The following is a 25,069-nucleotide window of genomic DNA, read 5'->3' as shown; positions in this document are numbered from 1 at the left end:
TATCACTCTCCTGTTCAGCTTTCTTCTGCTCTGACCTCTTGTCTTTTCCTGTTCATTTCCTGTGTCCATCATCACTGCAAAATAAATAAATAAATCAGAGAGAAAAACACAGTTTTTTTTTAATTCTGCTGCATGTGAGTTGGAGTGAACATTATCATGAACAGCTTAACCCATGTGTTTTAGCCTTTAGCTCATGTGTTAGCCTTTGGCATGTGTTTTGGCCTCTAGCTTACGTTTAGCCTTTAGTTTGTATATTAGCCTTTAGCTTGTGTTTTAGCCTTTAGCTTGTGTTTTAGTCTTAAGCTTGTGTTTGAGTCCTTCGCTTATGTCATAGGCTTTAGTTTTTGATTTAGCCTTTAGCTTGTGTTGTAGTCTTTAGCTTGTGTTTGAAGTCTTGAGCTCATGTTTTGGTCTTCAGCTTGTGTTTTAGCCTTTAGCTTGCGTGTTAGCCTTTGGATTATGTTTTAGCCTTTAGCTTTAGTACTAGCCTTTAGCTTGTGTTGTAGTCTTTATTTTGTGTTTTAGCTCATTCTTTATCACTTTCTTCTGCTCTGACCTCTTTTATTTTGCCTGTTCATTTCCTGTGTCCACCATCACTGCATAATTAATAAACAAATCAGAGAGAAAAACACATTTTTTGCCTCTCTCATGCAAGGCTTTTGATCAGTACAGGTTGGATCAGTATCTAATAAATCTAGTGGAGGAGGAAAACGTAGCACATTTTTTACTTCGGCAGTAGTTTGACACTATTTCTCGAAGCCATTTTCTAACCTGAAGGAAACTTTTCTCCACAGAGTCGACTGGAGATTTAAACATGACAGGGTTATTTTTTATCATTTCGTACCATTGTCACACAGGAAGTGATGATTCTTTTGACCAATCAACGGACTGAGTGTTTCTGGCTCTATCCTCTGGGGTCAGATTGGTATGTCTGGTTCCCCAACAGAAGGGAACCTAAAAATAGAATGGTAGGGGTCAGTAATCTGGGGACACCACAAAATGTATGCCAAGACAAACCGAACTAACCCATCTGGTGGAAACAGAACTATAGAGACTTTTGGTGTACATGCTATAAATGGATTAATCAGGTTGACCAAATCTAGTGCTGATAATATCATTTTGAGTTGTGGATCATGGACAAGCACATGTAAAAAAAAAAAAAAAAGAGAGAAGAGAATAAAGAAAGAGAAGAAGAAAAATGAGACTACTTTACTTATGGAGTCCTCACAGGGCCTTCAAGTAAAAGTGAAATGACCTTTTTTAAAAACCTTATTAAATCCAGAGTCCTTGTTTTTAAATAAAGGGGTGTGGAGTGAGGGGAGTTGGGTTGATGTCAGTTAGATATGAGCTCCAATAACTTGAGATCATCTCTTCCTGTGCTCCTGATGAATGTTGAAGTCTAACCAACAGGAGAAAATTAATGTGAGAATAACGTATATTTAGGTTGAGACTCCTGTATATTTTAGTTTTCTTTGTTTTTTAATTGCTCTTTGCAGACGCTCCCTGCATCAAAACACAAGAACAATATCCTGACACAAGAAACCAAACAAGTAAAAATGCATTTTTCTTACCCTATCGACCCTTTTTTTTCTTTTTAACCATACACAAAATTCATTTTTGTTTTTAATCTTGACCTAAGACAATTGTCTGGGCACGTCAGCTAAATTTGGTTCATGATAAGTCTTAATATGTTAATTTTTACTAAAGATAAGATAAAATCTGCATTGATTTCATTTATTTGTAGTTTGATTTCCATCACTACATGCTGGTCTTTACATCCTTTCTCAATACCTTGGTCATGTATTTAAACCCTGAATGTCATCACAGTGCATTTGGTGTAGATGGAAAATGGTGGAGAAGAGAGTATTTCTACATCTCACCTGTTGGATTATCTGTAATTAGACTCAAAGCTCTTACACTGTAATGAAATGGTATTAGAGCAAACAAGGCATTTCAGGGCTTCCATGATGGAAAGAGATGGCTTTGCCAATAGCTCCCCTCCCCCTTCAGGAACCAGACAGCCTCAGAAAGGATGTGGGATGCTGTTCAAGAAGCTCATCCCCCCTCTCTTCATTTTCTTCACGCTTTGTTTGTGTTGGTTATTGAGCAGCAGTCAGATGGCTATTATCCCACAAACCTGGGATTTGGCCAGCAGATTACTCTGAAACACACACAGGATGGCTGGCGAGGATCAAGCCCCCGCGGAGGCTTTCTTTCATCTGCTGTGCAAAAGCCTCCTCATTACTGTCTACCCAACCTCTACATGAAGATCTCTCATTGTGTGAGAAAGTGGTGGGCTGCTTGGTTAAATGTAACTCCTCTTCATTGGTGTCTCACTGTAATAACAAAGACAATGACAAGGTGATAGGTAGGTAAACAAGGGTTTCAAATGTTTAATCTTTTCATATCAATGGCAAATATAAACTGCTGCCCCACAATTCATTTTCAAAGGGTTTATTTCCAACATTTGTGGTGATTTCTTTAGAAGACAGTGTCCAAATTCTCCAATTCTTAAAAAGTAAGTGCACAAAACGCCCTCCTTTAGGTTGTGTTTTCATAAACAGACGTCGAACCTTTCCACGAAGGAAGGCGGCAGGCGACAACCAGGTTCATGGAGCGTTGACGTGGTGTGTGTTTTATTGTGTGTTTCATGAAAAGCACCACGCCTGAGACTGTCACGATGTAAAAGGAATGGCCTTTGTGATACATGTGGATATATATCGTATACACTCATACATCTCTGACCCTTCTGTGTCTGTTTTAAGGCATTATTAGCCACTTTGTATGCAGGGACAAAATGTGCAAAAGAAAAAAGAAAAACAAATATACACAAGAAGATGACTTTTCCCCTGATGCTGAAACCTGTAGCTTAAACAACTGGTCTGGCTGTAGTCTTGTTCTTTGAGAGGATCCACACCTGCTTCTTAAGGCAGATGCTGAGAGCACCAGGGTCTTTGAAGAAGAGGGGGAGGACGGACGGAGATGAGGAGCAATAGTTGCATCATTGACACGTACACCGCCCCACCACAGATGCCAACACAGCATGTGGAGGAGGGAGTCACGCTCGCACATGCATACATACCGGAAAACACACACACACACACACACACACTCATACATACAAACATGTATTGAATTGGTGGAAGACAGACAGCAGGCCATGGATGGAAAAAGGAGGAAACAGGAGGCTCCCGTCGACAGACATTAATGCTTAGGTTAATACATGACGTCTTTGTCAAGTGGACTTTTTTGCATTTTACTAGTAAACAAATAAAACAGAAATATAGCCTTACAATTTTTTTTAAAGCGCCCACCCCAAAAATCTCTCTGAAGACAGTGACGAAAGAAACACACACGCTCACGCACACGCTCACACACCGACAGATGGCATTTCAGGGAACACACCTGCCCTCTCACACCTCATTTTTACACACAAATCCCCTTTTAGTCCCCCTCATGACGCGGCTACACAGTTCCTCTCCGTTTGAAAAGGTTTCAATTTGACAAAAAGCAGCATTCCACACTCAAAGACTAAACAATGCGTTAACTATTTTTCTGATTCATCGTCATGCTTTAACTGAGATTCACAGGTGGTGGATGCAGGAGCAAAAGGAGGGAGCCTCTTTCGGCTCTGTGCTGCCACGCTGCAGGCTTTGGGAAATCTACATTCAGGAAAAAAAAAAAGCTGAATCCCAATCCTTAAGTCTCACCAGGCAGAGCAGCCATTTTGTTCAAGGCTCCAAAGCTCGCAGACGTGGAGGTGAAGCATCAACACAGGGTTTTCCCAGAAGAAACAACCCCCTTCTCTTCCTCACTCAACATCCACCACCAGCTCTTCTCTTTTTTATACTTTTTTAATTCACATTTTAAGAAATTATTCAGATTTTTTTGTCCTTTTGTTCCCATCGCAGGGCCAAATGGTTTTAAAAACAACTAAAACGTATGATCATTCACAAATAAATCTTTTATTTTCTAGGAGCACCGTGCCGAAATCTGAACAGACACAAAAGCCTCGAGGCACAAACGACATTTCTAAATACTCTATAGATTGACTAGGCTGTGCAAACGAACTACACGTAGAAACTCTCAATAAACCTCACAAGAAGAACGTAAGCTATGACTAATTAAATAGCTCTATATATATATTCATCTATATATTTAGTATATCTAATAAATACATTTGTTGATAGACATAGAGATCTTTCTTTTAGAATTATTTACATTAAAAGGTGTATGTTTCTGCAGAAACAATAAATAGCTCTGAAGTCAAGGCAGAGGAGAGAAAGTCTGTGGTTTTAACATTTCAGTGCTCCACATACGAAACAGACGCCTCACGTGTTCACACTAAAACGTTAAAGCCTGTTGTTGTTTTTTTCAGGTGACTCGGCTCAAACTGAACTCTCCCTTAATAAATAATTGGCAGGAACGTCCACTCTCAAAAATAATGCTCTCAGCCTCACCTGCCTGTCCTCTGGACATAATGGAATGTGCACCAGTCTCTCGACTGCTCTCAGCAGATCAGCTCGTCACTTTCTATCCATACCTGGTGAACGGGGCAGTGAAGAAGTAGTGTACAAAAAAACATCCCAGCACCTGCCTAAATATACCAGCATTCGGCCTGGTGGCTGGTGTTTGACTTTTTCCGAACCTGCTAGTGACCCCTGCTGTACCAGTCATACACACATCATGAAAAAAGGATGCTGTAAAAACGCCACCGTCATCAGAGAGAGCAGGACACATCAAACCCACCCACAGATCCCCGACCCAAACACAATCTCATGCTGCACATTTTTTTTTTGTTTTCTTTCGTTTTGTTTTTCGTGATACTTTTCCTCTGAATGGCAGATGTGGACAGAAAATGACAGGGAAGGTACAAGTCTGCCCGCCAAAGCCTTGGTACTAAGGATGTATTGCTGTCGGCCCTGACAGTGTGACACCACACAAACTGACGTGTTCTCAAACATTCGCTTCATCTCGCAGCAGAGCTGCAGGAGGGGCCGCTAGTTTTTAAGAGACAGCAATTGTTTTAAAAAAGCAATCTTAAGTGCAAAAGATCATGCACAGAAGGTGAGCAGGGCAGAAAAAAGGCCCTGCATCACATCAGTGTCACACCTTTGGGAGGACTCTGTCTCACTAGGACAACTAGGAGCAATGGAGGTGTGTGTGTGTGTGTGTATGTGTGTGTGTGTACGTATGTGTGTATAAGTAGATGTGAAGTTGGGTGAAATCTCTTAAGTGCTTCCCATGGCTCTTGAGGCATAGAAAAAGAGGCAGTGGGATATTGTGTGGTAACATTCTCTGGCTGAAAAACATGTTTCTGTAGGACGGAGGGAGGGAGGGCAGGGCGGAGGGGGTGGAGTGTCTTTAAATCCTCGTTTCGTTGGTGCAGAGCCGGTGACACCCTATAGACTAACCGCTGATGATGTGCTGGATGTTGGCGGCCGTCTCGGAGGAGCTGCAGTCTGAATAGAAGTCAATGAGGGGACAGGAAGTCTGCAGGGCACTGGATGGAGGAGAGGCCTCAGACTCAGGCAGGAAGGAGGGGGGTTGGTGGTGAGGTCGGAGGGGAGACGATGTAGGTGGAGATTGGCTGAGGGGAGGAGGTTGGTGTGGGATCAGTGACTGGTGCGGTCTATAGGCTGCAGCTCAGCTGCTTGGCCATCTCCTGAGTGTCCTTCAGGCGCTGCAGGCTGGCGCTGGAGTAGCCCTCGTCGCTACAGCTGCTGCGCAGGCTGCCCCGCTCATCCCCTGAGTCGCTCACACTGCTGGTGCTCCACTCCAGGTCGCCCAGCAGGTAGTCTGTCCCCTCCACATCCACATCCAGGTCCTCTGTTAGAGCACAGGGATCAACATGAACAACGTTACACGAGTACAAGCCATACACAGTAGATAACGAGAAAAGCACTCAGAGAGCGCAGACCACCACCAAGCTTATTGTTGTTGTCACTCAACACTTTAGTCTTACTTTAATGCTATACTTCCTTTCAACAGACTGTCTGCTACAATTTGGTGTTAGCTGCAGGTTTGTACAATAATTTGTGACCTGACAGTGTTGAAAATTGATGACCCAGTACATATTTCATATTCCTGATCTTAGTATCCAGAATATTTCCAGGATCTGGATCATACTTTTACATCTGTCAGACCTTGTTTTGTATTGTTTTGCAAAGCAATCCGACCATTTATCCTGGAGTTATGTACAGCCCTATCTCACAATGATAAAGAATCCCTTAAAAAAAAGTCCTGGATCCAGACGGTGATCCGGATCACCTCCAAAACTTAACCACTTCTTTCTTATCCTATTTTGAACATTTCCTGAAAATTTCATCAAGATCCGTTTCTTAATTTTTGAGTTACAAATAAACAGACGGACAAACTCTCCTAAACACAGAAACTCCTTGGCGGAGGTAATAACCTCAAGATACAGCACCTGAAGATTCTTGGGTTTGTCTTGAAATGACATTAAGAGGACTGAAGTGGTTTTTGTTGTTTGTTATAATATAAAGAGTTCTATTGTGTTGTTCTTTCTTTGTTGTAACCTTGCATGAACTTTGTCGCAGAAAACAGTGTGTGTGTGTTCTTTGCATTCTGTGTGGGCACTAACCTTGGTCAGAATCGGACTTGTCAGATGACTGGGTGGAGCCAGTACTGTCCATGCGGGTCCTCTCCACCCCCAGCTGCTCCAGACGCCTCCTCAGGTGTCTCCGCTCCCGCTGTAGCTGCTCTAAGGTGTGCTGAGCTTTCCTGTCGCTCTCCTCCAACCTCTGCAAGGTGAGCAGAGACAACACAGAAGGAGAACATTACTGTTTGTGCGCATGTCTGTCGTGGATTATCTCAGATATTCAGTCTGTAAAGACAAACGTTAACCCGCCACAGATCTCAGCAGAAAAACTGACCTCTTTACTCAGATTACACAGACTAATACAACATTGCGAACATGTCACCCGTGTTTTGTTTGCCCTTCACTGGCTTCCTGTTTCTTTTTAAAATTGAAAATAAAATGTTACTTTTTGTCTTTAAAGCTCTTAATGGCTTTGCCCTGTCTTATCTGTCTAAACTAGCGTGTGTTCAGAATCCCACTCGGACCCTGCGGACCTCAAACCAGCTCTTGCTGGAAGTCCCCAGAGCAAGGTCTAAACCAGGGGGCCCGCAAGAGCCACTTCAGGCACCCAGGACGCATTTTCCAAAAAAACACACTGGTCACAATGGAGCTGCTTCCAGAAATGTTTCCTGCCACCATTGTTGTTTAAATCCTTCATAATAATTGTGGAATAATTAACATGGACATCTCATTACTTCTTTATCAGACCAGTAGCCCTTTGTACCACCCATTTCCATCGAGGTAGCCCTCGGTCTCAAAAAGGTTGGTGGCCCCTGGTCTAAACACAGGGGTGATCGAGCCTCCTCGATCACTAGGCTCAGACTCTGGAATAAACTTCCCCCTGAAATACACACCTTTACTGACTCTGGGCTTTTTAAATCCAGGCTAAAAAACCCACTTCTTCAGACTAGATTTTAACACACAGCAATGCAGTAAGATATTTTTTGCGAGTATAATGGTATTGTATTGTTATTAAACTGAATTCGATTTTTTTTTTGTTCTGATGTTAAATTTAATGGAAAGCACTTTGGTCACCTTGGGTGTTGTAAAAACAAGTTGATTGAAGTTGATTTATTGATTTGGTAAGTTCAAATCATTTAAATCAATACAGACACATATGTAGCCACACATCTGAACACACACCTTGATATGATCTTTGGCCTTCATCAGCAGGCTGAGCGTGGTGTGCCGGTTAGCATCTGGTCCCAATGGAACGAGGGATTTCAAGCGCTCTAAACACAGCCGTAGATGTGCCCGTCTGCAGAGAAACAGAGAGGAAGCCGAACACATAAATCACCTTTCAAAACACTATATCACAAAAACCTTTGTCATGGTGTTATGGGGATGCCATCTGGATGAGGTGGAGGGTGGGTGTCAGGTTTATAATTCTCTTAAGGAATGCTTTAATAATGATGTCAATGATCACAACATAGAAAAATGATAAATTAAGTTAAAAAAAAAATCATGGGAGCTGACATTTCTCAGACATGAGACCCAGAGAGCAGTTAGTACAAGTCTTTTGGGTACATAATTTCTTACATACACACTTTAATAAACCAAAGTCTGCAGATATCCTTAAGTACGTCCAATATTCAAAGGATTGTAACATAAAATTTTCACAAGTAGCCCAAGTTAGATGTAATTCTCAGTAGTAGAAGTGAAAGAAATATACAGCCATAGAAAATAAAAACAGTAGTTCTCTGTCTACTTTTGGTCAGCTGTAAGGATAGCAGCATGAGTCTGTGTGCAGCCACTTTAGCTTACAACTTAATGGAGAAAAAACAACTTTTATTTTCGATTAAACGTCCTTTCACAAATTGGATGGATCAATCATTTGATGACTTTTCAGATCTTCAATCTAGTGGTTCCCAAAGTAGAGGCTGAGACCTCTAAGGCTGCTGCACACAGTGATGAGGTTAGGGATGGGTAACGAATCAGGTGCTTTTATAGGTACTGACCGAATTCTGTCAAAAGTACCGGGTACCGATTCAAATAAAATAAAAAGGTACCATGTTTAAGTACCTAAATACATCCTTGTAACTGTGAGGGCGTGGAAGAGTAGGCGATTTTCTATGCTGGGTATGAACACAGCATTGCAAGGTAATATATTGTAGAATAAATATGTTAAATTGAAAAAAAAAAAGTTTTTTATTCATAAATAAATTGATATGTTTTTACCACATGAACAAAAAAGGTACCAAAAATTGGTACAGTTGAGTACCGGTACCGGTTGCCAGGTACTAATTATGGGTACCGTATCGTTTCAAATGTGAAAGGTACCCATCCCTAGATGGGGTAGATGGTAAGAAAAAAAAGGAGTTAAAATTGCATAGGTAAAAAACGTAATAATAATGTTATAGAGCATGTCTGATCCCTCCAACTGGACACTGACCTTATTGGCTGAATAACCCTCTCTACTTCAACTTAACTTAACAAAAATCACATAAATGTTGTGAACAAGTCTTAATTGAACAGCATATGGTATCTACAGTAAAGTAGTTGTGACCGTTTTCTTCTGTTGTTGCTTGTTTTGTTTTTTTTTCTTTTCTCTTTTTGTTCCTTTCTCTCTTATGTTTGGTTGCATAATAATGCCCTCTTGACACACTTGCTACCTTGCCATTGTCTGTATCTGATGTGATGCCCTATAAGAGTGGTTCTTGAACTTTTTTTAGTCATCTACCCCCCATGATATGTTTTTTTTCCGCCAAGTTCTCCCTAACAAGGACAAAGCAGTTTTGGTTGGAAGGAAAAAAGAACATAGCACTGTACTCTTAGTGTCTATTGAATATGATATTAAATTCATGAATTTAAACTTATATTGGATTCAAACATTGATTAAATAAATGGTGATAAAGGAATTTTGCTTGGTTGCTATTTTTTGAATATACATCTTTGAATCTTGTGTACCCCCTGGAGTGCCCTTGCGTACCCCCATTTGAGAACCATTGCCTTATAATATATTTTAGATCAGAGACTATGCAAATGATTCCTACAATGTGTGACAACTGTGTCTGTATGTGTTGCAAAATTTACTTGAAAATTAATAAATAAATCATTAACAACTGCAAATTTATTCCATTATCATAAAAAATGGGTTAAATTTTATATAAAACCATTTAAACTGAAATTGCTAGATTCGTTTGCGATGTGACTAAACCAGGATACCACCAGATCAGTTTAGGACTATAGGTAGTCTGTTTTAACACTGATAACACTTGTCTTAACTTGGCAAGTTTCCACAGGCTGGCAGGGATTAAAACAAGGATAGCAGGCACTGTCATTATGAGCATGTTCGCATTTATCTCTCATATTGTTCAATTGTAAGCTCAGTCATGGTGCTTCCACTTATGTTAATGTATTTAGTACAGCCTCACAGAGCTGCCTGCATTGATATAAACCACATTTGTATCACAAAAGATTGTGATAGAACAGAACTCTTTCAGTACTGAGTTGTGCAGAGCTGATCATTGTCGTACACAAGGAAAACTACAATGAGAAGTTTTTTTCTCAGTAAGACTTTAATTTGATAGCAGAGTCCTCAGTCAACAGAGTGACAAAGAGGAGTGATCGAGTTCCTCTCTGATCACTCTGAGCTCATTAATAAAGTCATCCACTGCTCTCTGCTCTTCCCTCACACTCACACATATACTCTCAGCTGGAAGTCCATCCAGTTGCTGAGGTCTGGGGGTGTTTGTGACCACTTGACCCTGCTGTTACACAACACACACCTCCGGCTTGAGCCTCAGTGGAGTGTGTACGTGTCTGTGTGCCTGTACGTGCCTGACTGAGTGGGCGTTGTATATGTCAGGCTCTTCCTGAGAGTGAGCGTAGAAATGTTTTTTCGGCAGCTGAGGACTCGCTGGATGAGCTGTTCATTTACTGTCAGCTGCAGCGGATCCTGATGTGAGTGTCTCTGCTAAGGAGACTTTACTCGAATGGATAAAGACTGAGACAAACTCTCTCTTCATGGCCTTTTAAAAAGTCAAAACTTAGAAACAAACACGAAGAGCGAGTGAATTCTGCTCGGTAGAGAAGGAGCAGTGGCTTTCTCAGCTGACTCAGTCCAAAGGCCATGCACACTGCTATTACATAACATGGAAATGCCCTTGCCTGTGTTGTTCTGACATAATAAGAGATCAGCAGAGCTGGCTAATGTTTGTTAAACAGCAGTGACAAGCAGCAGACTCATGAAACAGCACAGGTCACATGGTGTCTGGAGTGCAGCAGAGCGGCTGCGGGCGTGGCCGAAAGACACAGTCCTATATCAGCAACAGGTATTTCTGGTCAGTGTGGCTCCAGTGCAGTGTGTCAACAGGGGAAATGTATGTGACGCGACAGACTTTAGACTGTGCTGCTGGCCAAAAGCAAAAAGTAGCACATTTCACTGCCCTACTTTCTTATTTGTGTTCTTTTTGAACGCACACGACCGGTGTGAGAGCCACCCAGGTCCAAAAAGGAGGTGAATGGCCAAGTCCAGCTTGTTGCATAACAACGGTTGCAACCTAATCGCTCCCTGCAAACCAAGCTGGTTTCTCTCCCAGCAGCCTTTCAGGAGCTGCACCAGCTCCAAACTAAAAAAAATAACCAGGTCACGGTGCTGCCCTTTGACAGAGCAGCAGTAAATCCCCTCACTGTCTCCACTCTCGCCCTCTGACCCCCTACAGTAACTTCCCGTGACCAGCTGAAGGGCGACTTTGCATGTTGAAAGGCGTGGTGGTGGTAGCTGCTGGCGTTGTGTTTCATGCATGCAGACGCTAACATTTTGGTTCTGTGTGCAGCAGCAGCAGCAGAGAGGAGGAGGCGTCTCACTCTGGAATTTGAAATGTATGGAGATTTCCCTGAGCCTGAGTTTTCACTGGGGATGGTGGTTTGGTTCCTCTCCACTGGCTTTGCTTTGAGTTATTTACTACCTGCCTATGATTGCTTCCTATCATCAAACCCCTGTTGGGAGAAACTGGCCGAAAGCTATACATGTCCTGAAGTGTAATGGGAAGGGCTGTGGTCATAATTTTGACTTACTGCTGGGCATGAGGTGTCTCCACACACGCTCAGGCACACACACGCAGAGGGCTAAATCCCAGGCACACGCTTCAGTGCTATGCATTATTCAGGCCGTCCAGTGTGCTGCTGCTTTGGATCAGCTAGCACCGGCAGGATGGAAGCACTGAGAGTGACAAGAGCAACATGAAAGAGATTTGTGTTCAAGGCATAAGGTCTGAAACCACTGGTAGATGTCAGCAGAAAGATTTTTGATTGGTTAGCACCAACAGGTAGTTTGGTGATATATAACATATCATACAAAGTATTTATATGGGGTTGAATAAAGAGAGATAAAGTCTATAGTGCTACCAGCAGCTCTGTAAGACTGGACTTTGACACGGCAGCACTTTGAGCTGAGATCAGCAACGCTAACATTTTTGCACGGGTGTTGCAAAAACCAAACCTTGCAGAGCCGATGGATCTGCCTGATTCAGTTTCTGAAATTCTGCAGATCCATCTTGCCAGGCTCCATTGACCAATAAATTCATTCGGCTAAATTCTAACCGGCGGGAGCAGCGGAAGTGACGAGCAGAGTTAACGTCAGTAGACTTTCGTACCTGCAGCGTTCCTTTGATTCTTAAGTTAACTTTTCAAAAACGGCAGCAGTCGTCTAACGCTGTTTCTCGTGTTCCTGGGGTTGTTTGTCTATTGTTTCTCAGCAGCAGCACACATAAGCTACGTCATACCGTGGCTTCATGTGGATTTGTCTGTGGTGAGTGTGTCAATCAGAAGGTCTTTGGTAAATTACTTGTTTCAAAATTATACAGATATTTACTGAATAAACTGAGCTGAGGGTGGGATAATCATGCATTCCCTGAAATCATAGTAGAAGGTTCAATCGTGATTTTTTGTCATAATCTCCCAGCCCTACCATTCTGACCTGGTTTTAATCTGAAGATAGCCAAGCCATATGATTCCACAGCAAAAAAGTTTTTAAATTTACTTTCGTTGCTTGGTTTTCACTCAACACGTCATATAGCAACAGAGGACCCACTCTGGATTTAGTCTTCATATGGCCCGTCAGCCAGTGTGTCCTCTGTTGTCGACTTGGCGGTGTCAGACCATTACAGTGTGTTTTTTAGGGGTGCACTGATCACAATTTTCTGGCCAATCGCCGATCTTTCAAAAGCCTGACCTGCCGATACCAATTTGGGCCAATACTGATTTTTACATTTTATAACTGACAGCATATTCCTTCAATATTCCAATCTTATTATTTATTTATTTATTTATTTATTTATTTATTTATTTATAGGTATTGAACAGTACCTGTGGAACAATAAAATCTGTATGTTTTAACTTAAACAATCAATGAAGTGTCCTGAGTTCTAGGTCTCAGAGCAAAAAGCAACAAAGGCCTCCCCGGCGTTATATAAGATCAATTTCATATATAAGGATGGGCTGATCCCTGATCACTGATCATCGATCACCAATCCCCCAAAATTAAGGAAAATGAGCACCAGTCGATTGGCTGGCCGATCGATTGGTGCATGTTTAGTGTTTTTTAATATCACTGGTTTTATTCAGCGGGATACCTCGGTGCAAACTATCAGGAAACGCCATTTAACCCCAGAAGTGGCTACAAATTTTACTGAAATTTTGGTTTTGAATCCTTCAGCTATTTAACCTGGATCCTTATCGTTGAACATTTTTATCAATACATTTTAAGCAACACTTGATTTCACTGCCTCACCGACAACAAAGAAGCTCACACCACATGGTGAAATGAGGAAATCAAAAAAATGAAGAGAAATTGCAGGGTGGGTGAACAGAAATGGAGGAAAAACAAATAAACAATCAATCATCAGGTATACTGAGCAACTGAAAACATAACGCTCTTAGGTACGCAAGGATTACATATTGTACTAAAATAATCACTATTTTTAAAAATAACCCAAAAGTCCTCTACTAGTCTTTAAATCAACCCTGTTTTTAACAAATATCAAATCACTCCATGAGACTTCCTTTGTGAAGACTTAGTAGACCACTTCAAGGGTAACACTGATTTTATGGGATCCTCTATTTGATCAAATCAAAATACTGTTTTTAATACATCAGAAAGCAGGTTTTTACCAGAGGAAACAATGGACAGTTCTGTCCTGGTTGATCTTCAGATGCTTGGTAGAGTTTTCTCCAATGTAAAACCAACAACCTGCCTTTTAGACCCAATTGCCACATCACTTTTGAAAAGCTTTTATGGATTCTTTGAGGACGAGCTCATAGCTATAGTTAATCGTTCCCTTCAGACGGGTATTTTCGCTGCTGCACTTAAAACAGCAGTAGTCAGACCCCTGCGGAAGAAAAATAATTCAGATCTTAATGTTCTTGATAACTATAGACCAGTGTCCAACCTACTTTTTTTAAGCAAAATTTTAATTCATGTTTTTTTAAATAAGCAGTCTACCCACTTAGCAGTGGGGGGGTGTGGGAGTGGGTAGGGCCTGCTCTTAAACATGTAAAGCACTTTGTGTGATACGTTTTTAGAATATGTGACATTAGCAGCATTTTAGATCACAATATGTTGCATGATGGAGAACTCTGGGTTCTGCTACGGGCGATGACAACATTGATGGGCACAACCTTATAATTAATATCAAGCCCTATTGTCAAATTAAATTGTAAATTTTGAAGTTTTATTAGCTTAGAACAAAAAGACAAAAAAAAAAAACCCCAACCCTCAACAAACAAAGTGACATAACCACACATAGAAATTCATACGTACCTGTTCTTTTCCATTTCATTGTGCGTAGACCTGTGGAGAAAAAACAAATATGAGAAACCACACATAATACCAGAGCAGCTGATTAAACAGGGTAAGGTTCCCTCTCTCCGTGCCACCATTGCAGTCCAAGGCTTCACTGCAGGGGAGTGAGAGGGAGAGAAAAGGCTGTGTGGGAGTTTATGAGCAGTCAGAACGGCCGACAAAATGAGATTCTAGAAAAATAGAAACACAGTTTGGGTGTTCTGATGCCCGAGGCTTGTTCTACAGAGGAGACTGGTGCTTTTTTAAGAACCACATTCAGATACAGGATGAGGAGGCCTGGGGTAAACATAGTAACAGTAACCAGAAACAGAAGCCAGGAGCAGGAGAGGAAGGGACGCGGCCCCTTCATGTTGTGATTATCCACCGTGTACGTATCAGAGAGGTGGGGGTGGGGGAAGACACGGTGCTAGAGGTAAACTGAGAGATGGATGTGTGCTAGTGGGCAGCACGGCCCCTGCATTGCAGTGTTAAAACAGCACACACACACACACAGAAACAAGCAGACACAGATATGGATTTAAGTGTTCTTTTTAGATGGAGCTGGCTCTTCTGAGGGAGAGTGGGTGGGGACGGGCGAAGGAAGGCTTTAGAGGAGATCCCCTCACCATCCATGAACTTTAATACACCTCCACCTGACCTCTGGACCCCACATCCCAAAATAGCCTTTGCACTTTCAGCTCAGCGAGGCCTGACTATTTCACCCCGTTATTGATCCTGATAAGACTCTCACTCTTCCTTACTCCTACTCCTCGCCCCACCCTTCACTCCATCGCCATATTTGATCTTATTTTGAAGATCAAGCCGAGAAACGCCGTCTCCGACTCTCCTCAATCACATTGAGCTAAACAGCAATGTGTGTCATGCTGCTGTGTGTGGCATGGGGTATCATGTTTTAGCTTTGGGTCCTCTCTATCTCACCTCCAGCCAGTGTGCATTCCAGTGCAGGGCAGACAGCCACTGGTGACATAACAGGGCTGCAGGGCAGCGATCCTAAACTTCAGACAGCCCCCAGCTCCTTCCCAGTTAAAAAGCTATTCTTATTATTTTAAAATCGAGCCCAGGATCAAAAGATATCATCTGGAACTACACTTACAACTTGATCAGTGCGCTACACTACGCTACATCACCCTTTACCCATATAACACACAACTACTTAAAGAGAGGGTATCATGCCCCTAAATATTATTCATTTGTTGTTGAAATCCCTGAATCTGTCCATAAGCTGCTCAAATAGACCATGCTATACAAAGTACGAGGTTTTCACAAAGCTTGATGAAATAATGAGGTCATCACATAAGGATCTCCGAGCTGGCTAGTTAGCCGATCAGAGAGAAAGGGGGTTCATGGAGTGAAGAGCTTTAAAGAGATCACAGCTAAACTGAAGGCTAAAATAAGAGTTTTTTCAAACACAAGTGAGAGAAAATAAGGATTTCTTTGATGTAAATCATTTAAAGCAACAACAGAGGTGACAGGGGGATAGTGTAATGCTCAAATAAAGTCCAATACCCCCTCTTTAAAGACCTCTCTTTTCTATATCAATGATTGTTGAGTGTTGTTGCATTCAATAGATCAACTAAACAACTTGTTTGAGAGTGAACAAAGTACTTTACCAGATGCTTTCCTGGGTTTTCCCTCCATAGAGTGTTATCTCCATGATAACAGGGCACAGAAAACCTGCTTTTTCAACCCCAACAGATCACATTAATGGTCTTTTTGTGCATCTAGTTAGAGTAACACAGGATGAAAAAGAAAATCCTGATAATACTTTAATGACATTTCTAGAAGAAGTTAAAATGACAGTTGATGAAAATACACATAAAGACCTAATCATGAACAGATTAGATCAAATAAAAACACTGTATAAACTGCAAGTTGAGACTGAGCATGCCATTTAACTTTGAAACTACAAAAACCGAAGCTGGTTGGACTTTATCCCTGACCTTTAGCAACATGATTCACTGATGGCCTTTTCATTCATCATCCTCTGAGCAAGACACAGAAATCTACTGTATGCCTATTTTTATTTCTGGAAATGTGCAGTAGACTCGCGTCAGAATTTCAATCGTTTTTCACCAGTAGCTCGTCGTACCTGCTGCTGGAAATGCTTGCAGTCCAACGGCTTCTGTGATACAGAAGCTGCAGGGCGTGTGCCAGATCTGGCTTACTAGACGATGAAGCAGCAGCATAATCAGTCTGTCCTGTTTTTTTAGTCAATTTTCATTTCATTTGGGTGCACTTTGGATACTATGATCTCCCAGGTAAGCGAGAACTTCCCATGATGCTTTGTATGCAAAATGTGCAAAGTGAAAGTTAAGCTCTTGAAACGCCCCAACTCACATGATAAGCCTCAACCTGGACCAACAAGCACGGCATCACTTTACCAAACTCCACAGCCATTCTGAGAGAAAAATATTTGCATATATTGCCTGTTTTATGTGGATTGATGTTAACCCAGGGCTGCAAATAAAATGTTCAAACTCATTTTAAATTGAGGTCCTAAGCCTCCTACGGTTTAAAAACGTCACATTTGTTTAAAAACCTGAACATTTTGTTTCGAACATATATAACTGCAATAAAGCAAAAACTCTGAGGTACTGGAAAGCTTCATGTTTTTCAAGTTTAACGTCAAACAAATGTTTTTGCTGTCTTATTGTTATGTCTCTAAGTATTTACATTACTGAAATTATATATTTTTACATGGAGAAGCTTCATAAACTTGAATGCATAGCTTCTTATGTAACATAATAGCAAATGACAGTGGACTAAGGCCATGTCAAAATGTAGCCAGGGTTTGGGGGACTGCGTACATTTTTATGCGTTTAAGCCATAGACTGTAAAAAACATGGACTTAGTCCCCCCAACGTCACCCGTCTGTTTCTGAAACGGAAAATGAAGCACATTGGCTATAGCGGCCATATTGGTGGTGGCAAGGGCTTCAAGTACAGCTATAGGGCCCCTGAGCAGTGCCTCTGATTGGGTGAGCTTGTGATCTTAATATCCTCTGAACAGCAGAGTTGGAAAAAAAATTCACCGACCTTACAGTGTGTGCCGATAGTAAAATTAGCGACTTAGACAGGAGACGTTATTTGAACCAGGCTGTAAATAGGTAAACTTCTGCTTTGAAAATGGCTTTTTTTTTTTGGCTTTTTTACTTCCAGAGCCGGCCTCAAGCGGACAGTCAAGAAACAGCAGATTTTGGCACTTCAACATTGTCTCATATTCTTAGCTTGGAGGTTGCTGCTTGGTTTAGGCCTGTTGTCCACACAAAACAGCAGTTTTAAGTCACTGTTTTCATAAAACTCTGGCCAAAGTGAAGATTTTGGAAAACTCTGGTTTTGTGTGGACGCCGGAAACTAGAGTTTCTGGTTCTAAAACCTCATAGCTGAATAACAAGGCTTCATCCTGATTGGATGGCACGGGTTTAATGTGTGAAAAACACTACCAAAAATGGGTTTGGCATGCTCTGAGCCGCACTCACTGGTGGATTTGTTCAGTGCATGTGGACAAAAGTATGTTTAAAAATGTATGAGGGGGGATATTTGTTTTTGACAATACCCGCTACGTGTGTACAAAGCCTAAAAAAGATTGTTGAATAAAGTCCCTATACATCTGACAGCACAAGAACCAATCGCTTGAATTTACAGATGAATCTGAATTGGCATCAACAGTCGACATCTAAATAAACCAGATAACGCTGAGATGAAAAATTTACACCCCACACTCACAGCAGCTACGTTAACTTAAACAACAACAACAACAACAACAACAGCAGCGTTGGCAGCGCACACAGACTCCATTTGCCTGCTCTGAAGAAAGGTAAGATCGCTGTTTGATTTCCATACTGCACTGTAGCTGCCCAGAGTGTGTGTTGGTGTGACAGGTGGGGGAGGATTCTCCATCTATGTAATGGAGGAGCTGGTGCTCTCCTCTGCCTGCAAAGAGCCAGAGCAGAGCAGGAAAGACACAGAGGGGAGGAGGAGGTGAGGAGAGAGGGAAAACACGAGAGGGAGAGAGCGCGAAGAGGGGGATGGGGGAGTCACCACTACTGACACACTTGCACACACATACACGCCAGAGACTGGGTGACTCCCTTCCCCCACTACTCACATGTCCACGCCACTGGGAAACAACAGAAACTGAAGGGGCTTGAACATAGATCTACTGACTTGATCATACATGGCCGCCTGCCCTACATTCCAGCAGCTGGAAAACTGAATACAACATCTGATCAATCCAAGAGTCACTTCCTTTTGTACAGATCAACCTCACCCCCCAAGAATGAAATCCTGTCATCATTAAGTCAGTCACAGTGCCAATCCGCCTGCTAATGATCAGAGCTATCATTACACACACCTATCAAATCATCAACCCTTATTAATAACAGGAGTGGCTCTGCTGTCCTTAAATAGTAATGAGCTGTTTCTGATAAAGTGCTCGGAGCTGATGTGGGAGTATCTGCAGCCCAACATAACCCTGCAGTGAAACAACAGCAAACGGTCAAAGTAAACAGCACGATGCTTAAAGCTTCTGCGACTGCAAACAAAGACAAACCTGCAGCAGCTAGTGGGCTACTTGACACACAAAGCTGGTCCCACACTTTCTTCACCACGCAAGCCTAAAAATAAAAGTGCCTCTTAAGCATGTTCAGGCATGTTCTGCTGGATGGAGATATGTTCTTACAGTGCCTCACATCCTGTGCCGCTCTACAAATCTTTCTCTGTAAGTGACAAGCGTGACACGCCTGACAGGCATAATCTACGCTGACAGGCTTAACCAAATATTTGAGTATCACCTCGTTCTTTCTAAAGAGCATTCTGTCCAGTCTGTCAGGGAGAGCACGGGTAAGGTGAAAGCAGGTAACATATTCATCGTCATGGAGAAATGCCATTGTGGCATGTATCAAACAAGTCATCCAATTAAGTCCTTGATGCTTTTTTTAATCAAGCATAGGTCCCACCCTCTAGCTTTGATTGACAGACCAAGAGATGCTGAAAAACAACATTATGAAATAAAAAGGCCTTTGTGGAAAAGGACATTGTAAAATAAAAATTGGCTTTTTTATTTCATAAAAGCTTGGAAAATAAATAAAAAGTAATTATTTTTAAAAAGTATTTAATTTTTAAAATAATCATTATGAAATACTTAATGATTAATGCAATATTAACGAATAATAAAACATATTTCCCTAATGATAGTGCTATTTTTCACAATTTAATGGCCATATTAAATATATTTCTGTTATTTATCAAAATGTTGTTTTTTATTTATTTAATTATGAATTTTTTGGGATTCCATATTTTTTAGGTTCAACAATAAATTAAAAAAAAAATTCAGGCAATTTCCTAAAAATAGCTCTTTAGCTATAGCTCTGGAAGGATTAAGTTAATGCAGAGTGCTACAGTTGGAAACCACACACACACTAAACCAAAAAATGAACATGTTTACAGCCTTGTACAAAAAAACAACCTCACTGTGAATGGCTAAATTCTCAAACCCCACACACTGTATGGAGGGGAGTTTTTTTCTAACTCAGCAGTTTAGAAGATATCAAGAAGACAAGTTTGCCCAATCAGAAGCACCGTCACCTGATGCACAGGTGGGCGCCCTACAGTTGTTAACGAGGAGGCTCAGAACCCGCCTCTCTGGTTTAGCATTTCCAATATGGCTCCCAATGGTGACACGCCTCACTACGTCAATTTATTACACATTCTGTGGTCCACACACTGTGATGTTATGAATCCATATGAGGGCTGTGTATGATAGTATTGATATGAATACTGTAAAGTCTGTATATAGCAGTAACTCCATATTAACAGAAACTGTAGCCTGCTGGTTACAAGGAGAAACTGGAGTCTTTATTACTCCATATATATGACCCTATACGTGCTTCACCTCATGTGCTCCATACATTGGATCTTGAACATGAAAGCCATCCCACTGACATTTAAGGTCACAACACACCTGCTTACAAGCTAGCATAACATGTTCTACTTTTCAAAGGTGTGTACCTGCATTAACATGGAGGCCAGTTTCTTTACTGCTAGTCACAATATTTGAGTAACATCAGGATGCTTTTACAGAGCAGTGTTTGAAATGTCCTTCAGTCGTGATAGTTAAGACGCCAATGTTATGCAATGTTAGGATAGGATAAGATAACTAAACCTTTATTTGATGTGAATTAAATTTTAAGCTCAGAAGTAACATCAGAAGGTTAACCTTAACCCAGAATATTGAATGTCTGTGCGAATCAGTCACTGTGATTGCAGATGGTACAGGATGGATATATACATTGGGTTATATGAGGTAAGAGACCTTTGAATACCTATTTAAATGCTTCACTCCATGTGCTCTACATGCTCATTTCAACACATCAGACTGGCAGGAAATAAAACATTCAGTCCAGTGGAAGCTGGGTGATTCAAAGTGTGTGCTTGCTTTCATGGTGGACATACCTGATGTGAGTTCAGCTCTGGTGAACGATCAATCTGAACGTGCAGTCTTGCCTTGTGTGACCTGGCTGCTTTTAGTCAATAGTTCTACCGCATAATGGTATGTTAGTGCTGCTACCCACAACACATGGTATTGGTGCTATATGTGTGGGTTTTTGTACATGCGCATTTTGATAGACAAGAATATCCTGTGGTTTATAAATTACTCTATTAAATAGAATAGTATAGATTCAGTACACACAGTGTGGAAAATTAAGCATTTATTTTTTTATTGTAACGGTTATTGCTTACGTTAAAAAAAACCCAAATTCAGTATCTTATAAATTAGATCATTATATAAGATTGATAAAAAAAAAAATAACAGGGAACTGCTGGCCTTCTGGAAAGTATGTTCATTTATATGCACTCACTGCTTGGTTGGGACTCATTTCCCATGAATTACTGCATCAAAGTGGTGTGGCATGGAGGCCATGAGCCTGTGGCACTGCTGAGGTGTTATGGAAGACCAGGTTGCTTTGATAACAACCCAGGGTTCAGATCAGTAATATCATGGTCATTTAACCTGCTTTTGGTTCTTTAGGCAGTTTGGGCATGTGCCAAGTCCTGCTGGGAAATGAAATCAGCATCACCATAAAGCTTGTCAGCAGAAGGACGCATGAAGTTCTCCAAAACAGCCGTGTTGACCCTGGACTTTAGAAATTGCAGAGGACTAACAGCCATCACTGACTGTGGAAACTTAACAGTGGACTGCAATAAACTACGCTTCTGTGCCACTCCATATCTGCGAGGGGTGCACCGATCACAGTTTTCTGGACGATCACCAGTCTTTAAAAAGCCTGACCTGCCGATACCTATTCGGGCCACTTTCGATTTTTATTTTTTATAACTGACAGCATATACCTTTAATGTTCAAATATTACTTTATTAAAAATCACTGAGTAATACATGTGAAACAATAAAATCTTGGTGCTTTAACTTAAACAACCAATTAAGTGTCCTGAGTTTTAGGTCTCAAAGCAAAAAGCTACAATGGCTGGCTGTCAGACCTTCTCAGAGGTATATAAGATCAGTTTCATAAGTAAGGATGGGTGGATCACTGATCACTGATCACCCATCACCGACCCCCCAAAATTAAGGAAATTGGCACCATGCATGCCTAATATCTTCTGCATGGAACAGCTGGCTTCTGTGGCAACAACCTTTAGTACCTTATCCTCCTTATGGAAAGTGTCAGTGACTGTCTTCTGGACATCTGTCAGTCAGGAGACTTTCCCATGATTGTGTAGCTGACTGAACCAGACTACAATACCATTTAAAGGCTCGGAAGACCTTTACAGCAATGAGTTTTAATATTCAACTTTTTTTAATAATTTGATGACATACTGAATTTGGGGTTTTCATTTGCCATAATCATCACGATAAAATGAAATATCTGTATGAAATTTTGCTGTATATGTGCTGAATCTGTATAATATGAGTTTCACTTTTTGAATTGTAATTTTTAAAAACATGAAAATTTCTTCCATAGTCTTTGTTTTTTTGATTTTATAATTTTCTTTCTGATGACAAGAGGGTCCTCTGTTCTAGGTCTAAGTGATGAGACAGGTCTTCCATGTAACCCTTAATCAGTAAATTCTCTTCTTCTTCTTTTATCCATCTTCACTGAAATAGCATGCCAATTCTTCTACTGCAGCCCTGTTTTTCTACATCTTATCATGTGATTCTAACAAACTACTACATGAAATCTCACAGGTCTTGTGAATTTGTACTTCAATCATGACACAACCCTCACTGCTGAAACAGAGTGATAAAATACAAACTGAAATTTGATCACCAAGTGCACATTGATCTGTGGGGTGTGGATTAAACTGATCTGTACTGTTATGAGTGATTAATGGACTGCTGGATACACTTTGTTTCCACTGAGGTATGTGACACTGTTAGGACGCAACCCCCCCCAAGCTGACGTGTCTTCTGCAGTCACCTTGACTGACCCACTTTGCCTTTAACAAGTGACCATTCACTATCAGCCAGCCTGATGTTTGCTGCTGTCAGTCAAACACTTTGAAGAAGAGCATAGGGAAGTGGGAGCAGGGCTTTAACCCAGTGAACTTCTTCACTCATGAATATGTTTTTCATGACTGTGGGAAAATGGTGGCAGCTGTATTAGTTTACTCAGTATACAAATAATTTTTATGTCAAGCGAGATGAAATGTCATTAAATTTAGTGTCATGCCACAGAATCAGTGTTTTTCAGCACCTCTGTTACCAAAATTTTATTGCAGAGGCTGAGGTGAGGTAAGGTAAGGTGAGGTGAAGTGGGGAGCTGCAGTCCATATCAATAGCATGACGCAAGTTTATTTTCAAGACTGAAGAATGCTCAAGAAAATCATGTTGAAATGTTTTTTCACCACAACCAGAAAAAAAGACTTGTGAGGGGAAAAAAATGAAGGGGGTTGATCTGGCTGCACTTCATGGGGGACATACATGATGTGGAGGTATGATCCACGCTTGTTGCAGAGCTGTATGATGAAAATAAAATGAACATTTTTGCCCACAAGGAGCTGAATGGCTTTTACCTGCTACTTGTGTTTTTCTTGCTTTTGCTTTTCCTTTTCAAGCTCTCCCTCTCTCGGCTGCTGATGAAGGGTGGCATGGAAGCATAGCCGTGTTCAGCTTCTGCAGGCAAATAAACAACATAGTGGTCACATGTCCAAGATATCTGGCAATGCAAAATGTGGCCGCAGCAAAATGAAGACAAACAAGGAACAGGAAGAGCGTAATATGTGCCACATTTAAAATCGAGCCTTTTTTGGAATTTTGAAGCAACAAAGCCTTATGCCCAGGCGCAGCAATGAAATGAATGGATTTCCTGCAGCATCTTTCCACAGTGTTTTCTCTCTCTGCCTGGACAATGATGTCATCTTGAACTGGAATAAACCCCACTAGCAAACCACAACAGAGGGAAAGGAGGGGCTTCCATGAAAACAATGTCTCCCTGCACATCTGACTGCATCTGCCACATATGCATTTATCTTTTAGCATAAAAGACAGCCAAATGCATGAGTTTTCCTGTCTCATTTTTGCGATCTGCTACTATTACAGTTTGAATACTGTCATGCACTAATTTGTGTAAGGTTGCATCCTGCGATGTATCTGTGCAAAACTAGTAATATTTACACGTTTAATGCATGACGATTACCTCATAAAATTAAAGATCTGCGACAGAATTTCAGATTTATGACATGTCTCTGACCAAGGGTGAGTTATATGGGGAGATGGGGGAAACAACAGACCGTGGTACACAATACAAACACTCTTTACCTCTTTCCCTGCGATCAAGGAACTCAGCTGCTTCGATCAACATCTGCACCAGTCCGATCGCCGCCATTTTCAACAATAACACTGATATTATAACAATCCGATAAGGGATTCCGTGGATGTACACAGCCTGCCTGGCAATCTTCAAACACTCGAGCTGCTTGTTGTTCTGCCAGCTATGCTTTAAAAGGCGAGAGGTAACGTGAAATAGTTACTCCCTGCAGTGTAACAAACAGGCTCTTTAAAAGTTAAAGGTCGTGAAAAACGTTGCAGCACTACACAGTTGTAAAAGCCAAATCGATCTCCTCCTGTATGATTGTTCAAACGTTCAGGTAAAGGTTTGGTTAGCAGGTTGGTTAACGCTACCACTCTTTTAACAGCTCAGGTTGCTTTACCCTCTTTATAAGGCAAGCTCTATGCTTAATATTGTAGCTTCTCTAAACAGATCTTCCCCAAAAAATAGCTTGTTGACAAAAACAAGGCGAAAGATAGCTTGGCATATACAAAATCAGCCGAGTGTTGTTGTTGATTGGCAAAAAAATGTAGATTGGCTGACGTTATCGCAAGTGACAAGTAGTCAAAAAGTTCTTGCTTGATGATTTAGCCAACGAGGAAAAAAAGACGTTGGCTGCTCGGTTGTCACAGACTTGCCTGATGTAAAAAGGAACGAAAAACGAGCTAGCTGATTTTAAGTTCAACCGTCGATGTCTTCCAAACTGATCGGATCAGGGCTACGTGGCTGGCTAGTTTGTGCTGGTTTATCGATGATCACGCGTGATATATCTCGTTGGAAACACAGATAGCGACTGACATCAACTGAGGAATAGCTCGTGTTTATCAAACTGCTTCCAAAATAGTGGCTTGTTGATCTGAGCGACAGCTAACTACAGTACT

General features: G+C 41.3%; 1 protein-coding gene across 1 annotated transcript; it reads right to left on the bottom strand.

Moving 5' to 3' along the window:
* Positions 1-2,372: 2,372 nt before the first annotated feature.
* Positions 2,373-25,069, bottom strand: mxd1 (MAX dimerization protein 1). Its single transcript, XM_074670160.1, has 6 exons — positions 24,179-25,069; positions 23,434-23,533; positions 14,364-14,393; positions 7,745-7,859; positions 6,605-6,764; positions 2,373-5,829 (listed from the first exon to the last, which is right to left on the bottom strand). Exons 1-6 carry the CDS (start codon positions 24,243-24,245, stop codon positions 5,633-5,635), a joined length of 669 nt encoding a protein of 222 aa, XP_074526261.1. The 5' UTR covers positions 24,246-25,069; the 3' UTR covers positions 2,373-5,632.

This window comes from Halichoeres trimaculatus, unplaced genomic scaffold (genome assembly GCF_033239565.1).
Source record: "Halichoeres trimaculatus isolate MK-OKI-2021-1 unplaced genomic scaffold, fHalTri1.1 fHalTri1_scaffold_5, whole genome shotgun sequence".
In the NCBI taxonomy this organism is placed as follows: domain Eukaryota; kingdom Metazoa; phylum Chordata; class Actinopteri; order Labriformes; family Labridae; genus Halichoeres; species Halichoeres trimaculatus.
The sequence above is the reverse complement of the archived record's forward strand: the minus strand, read 5'-3'. Positions and strand labels throughout refer to the sequence as shown.

What these genes read in the sequence shown, in the direction of transcription:
- mxd1 (XM_074670160.1), bottom strand. Translation starts at nt 24,245, where the DNA reads ATGGCGGCGATCGGACTGGTGCAGATGTTGATCGAAGCAGCTGAGTTC. An exon ending in AAGAAAAACACAAGTAGCAG is followed by an intron (nt 14,394 to 23,433) that starts GTAAAAGCCATT and finishes TTTTCTCCACAG; the next exon opens with GTCTACGCACAATGAAATGG. An exon ending in CAAGTCCGATTCTGACCAAG is followed by an intron (nt 5,830 to 6,604) that starts GTTAGTGCCCAC and finishes GTGCTCTAACAG; the next exon opens with AGGACCTGGATGTGGATGTG.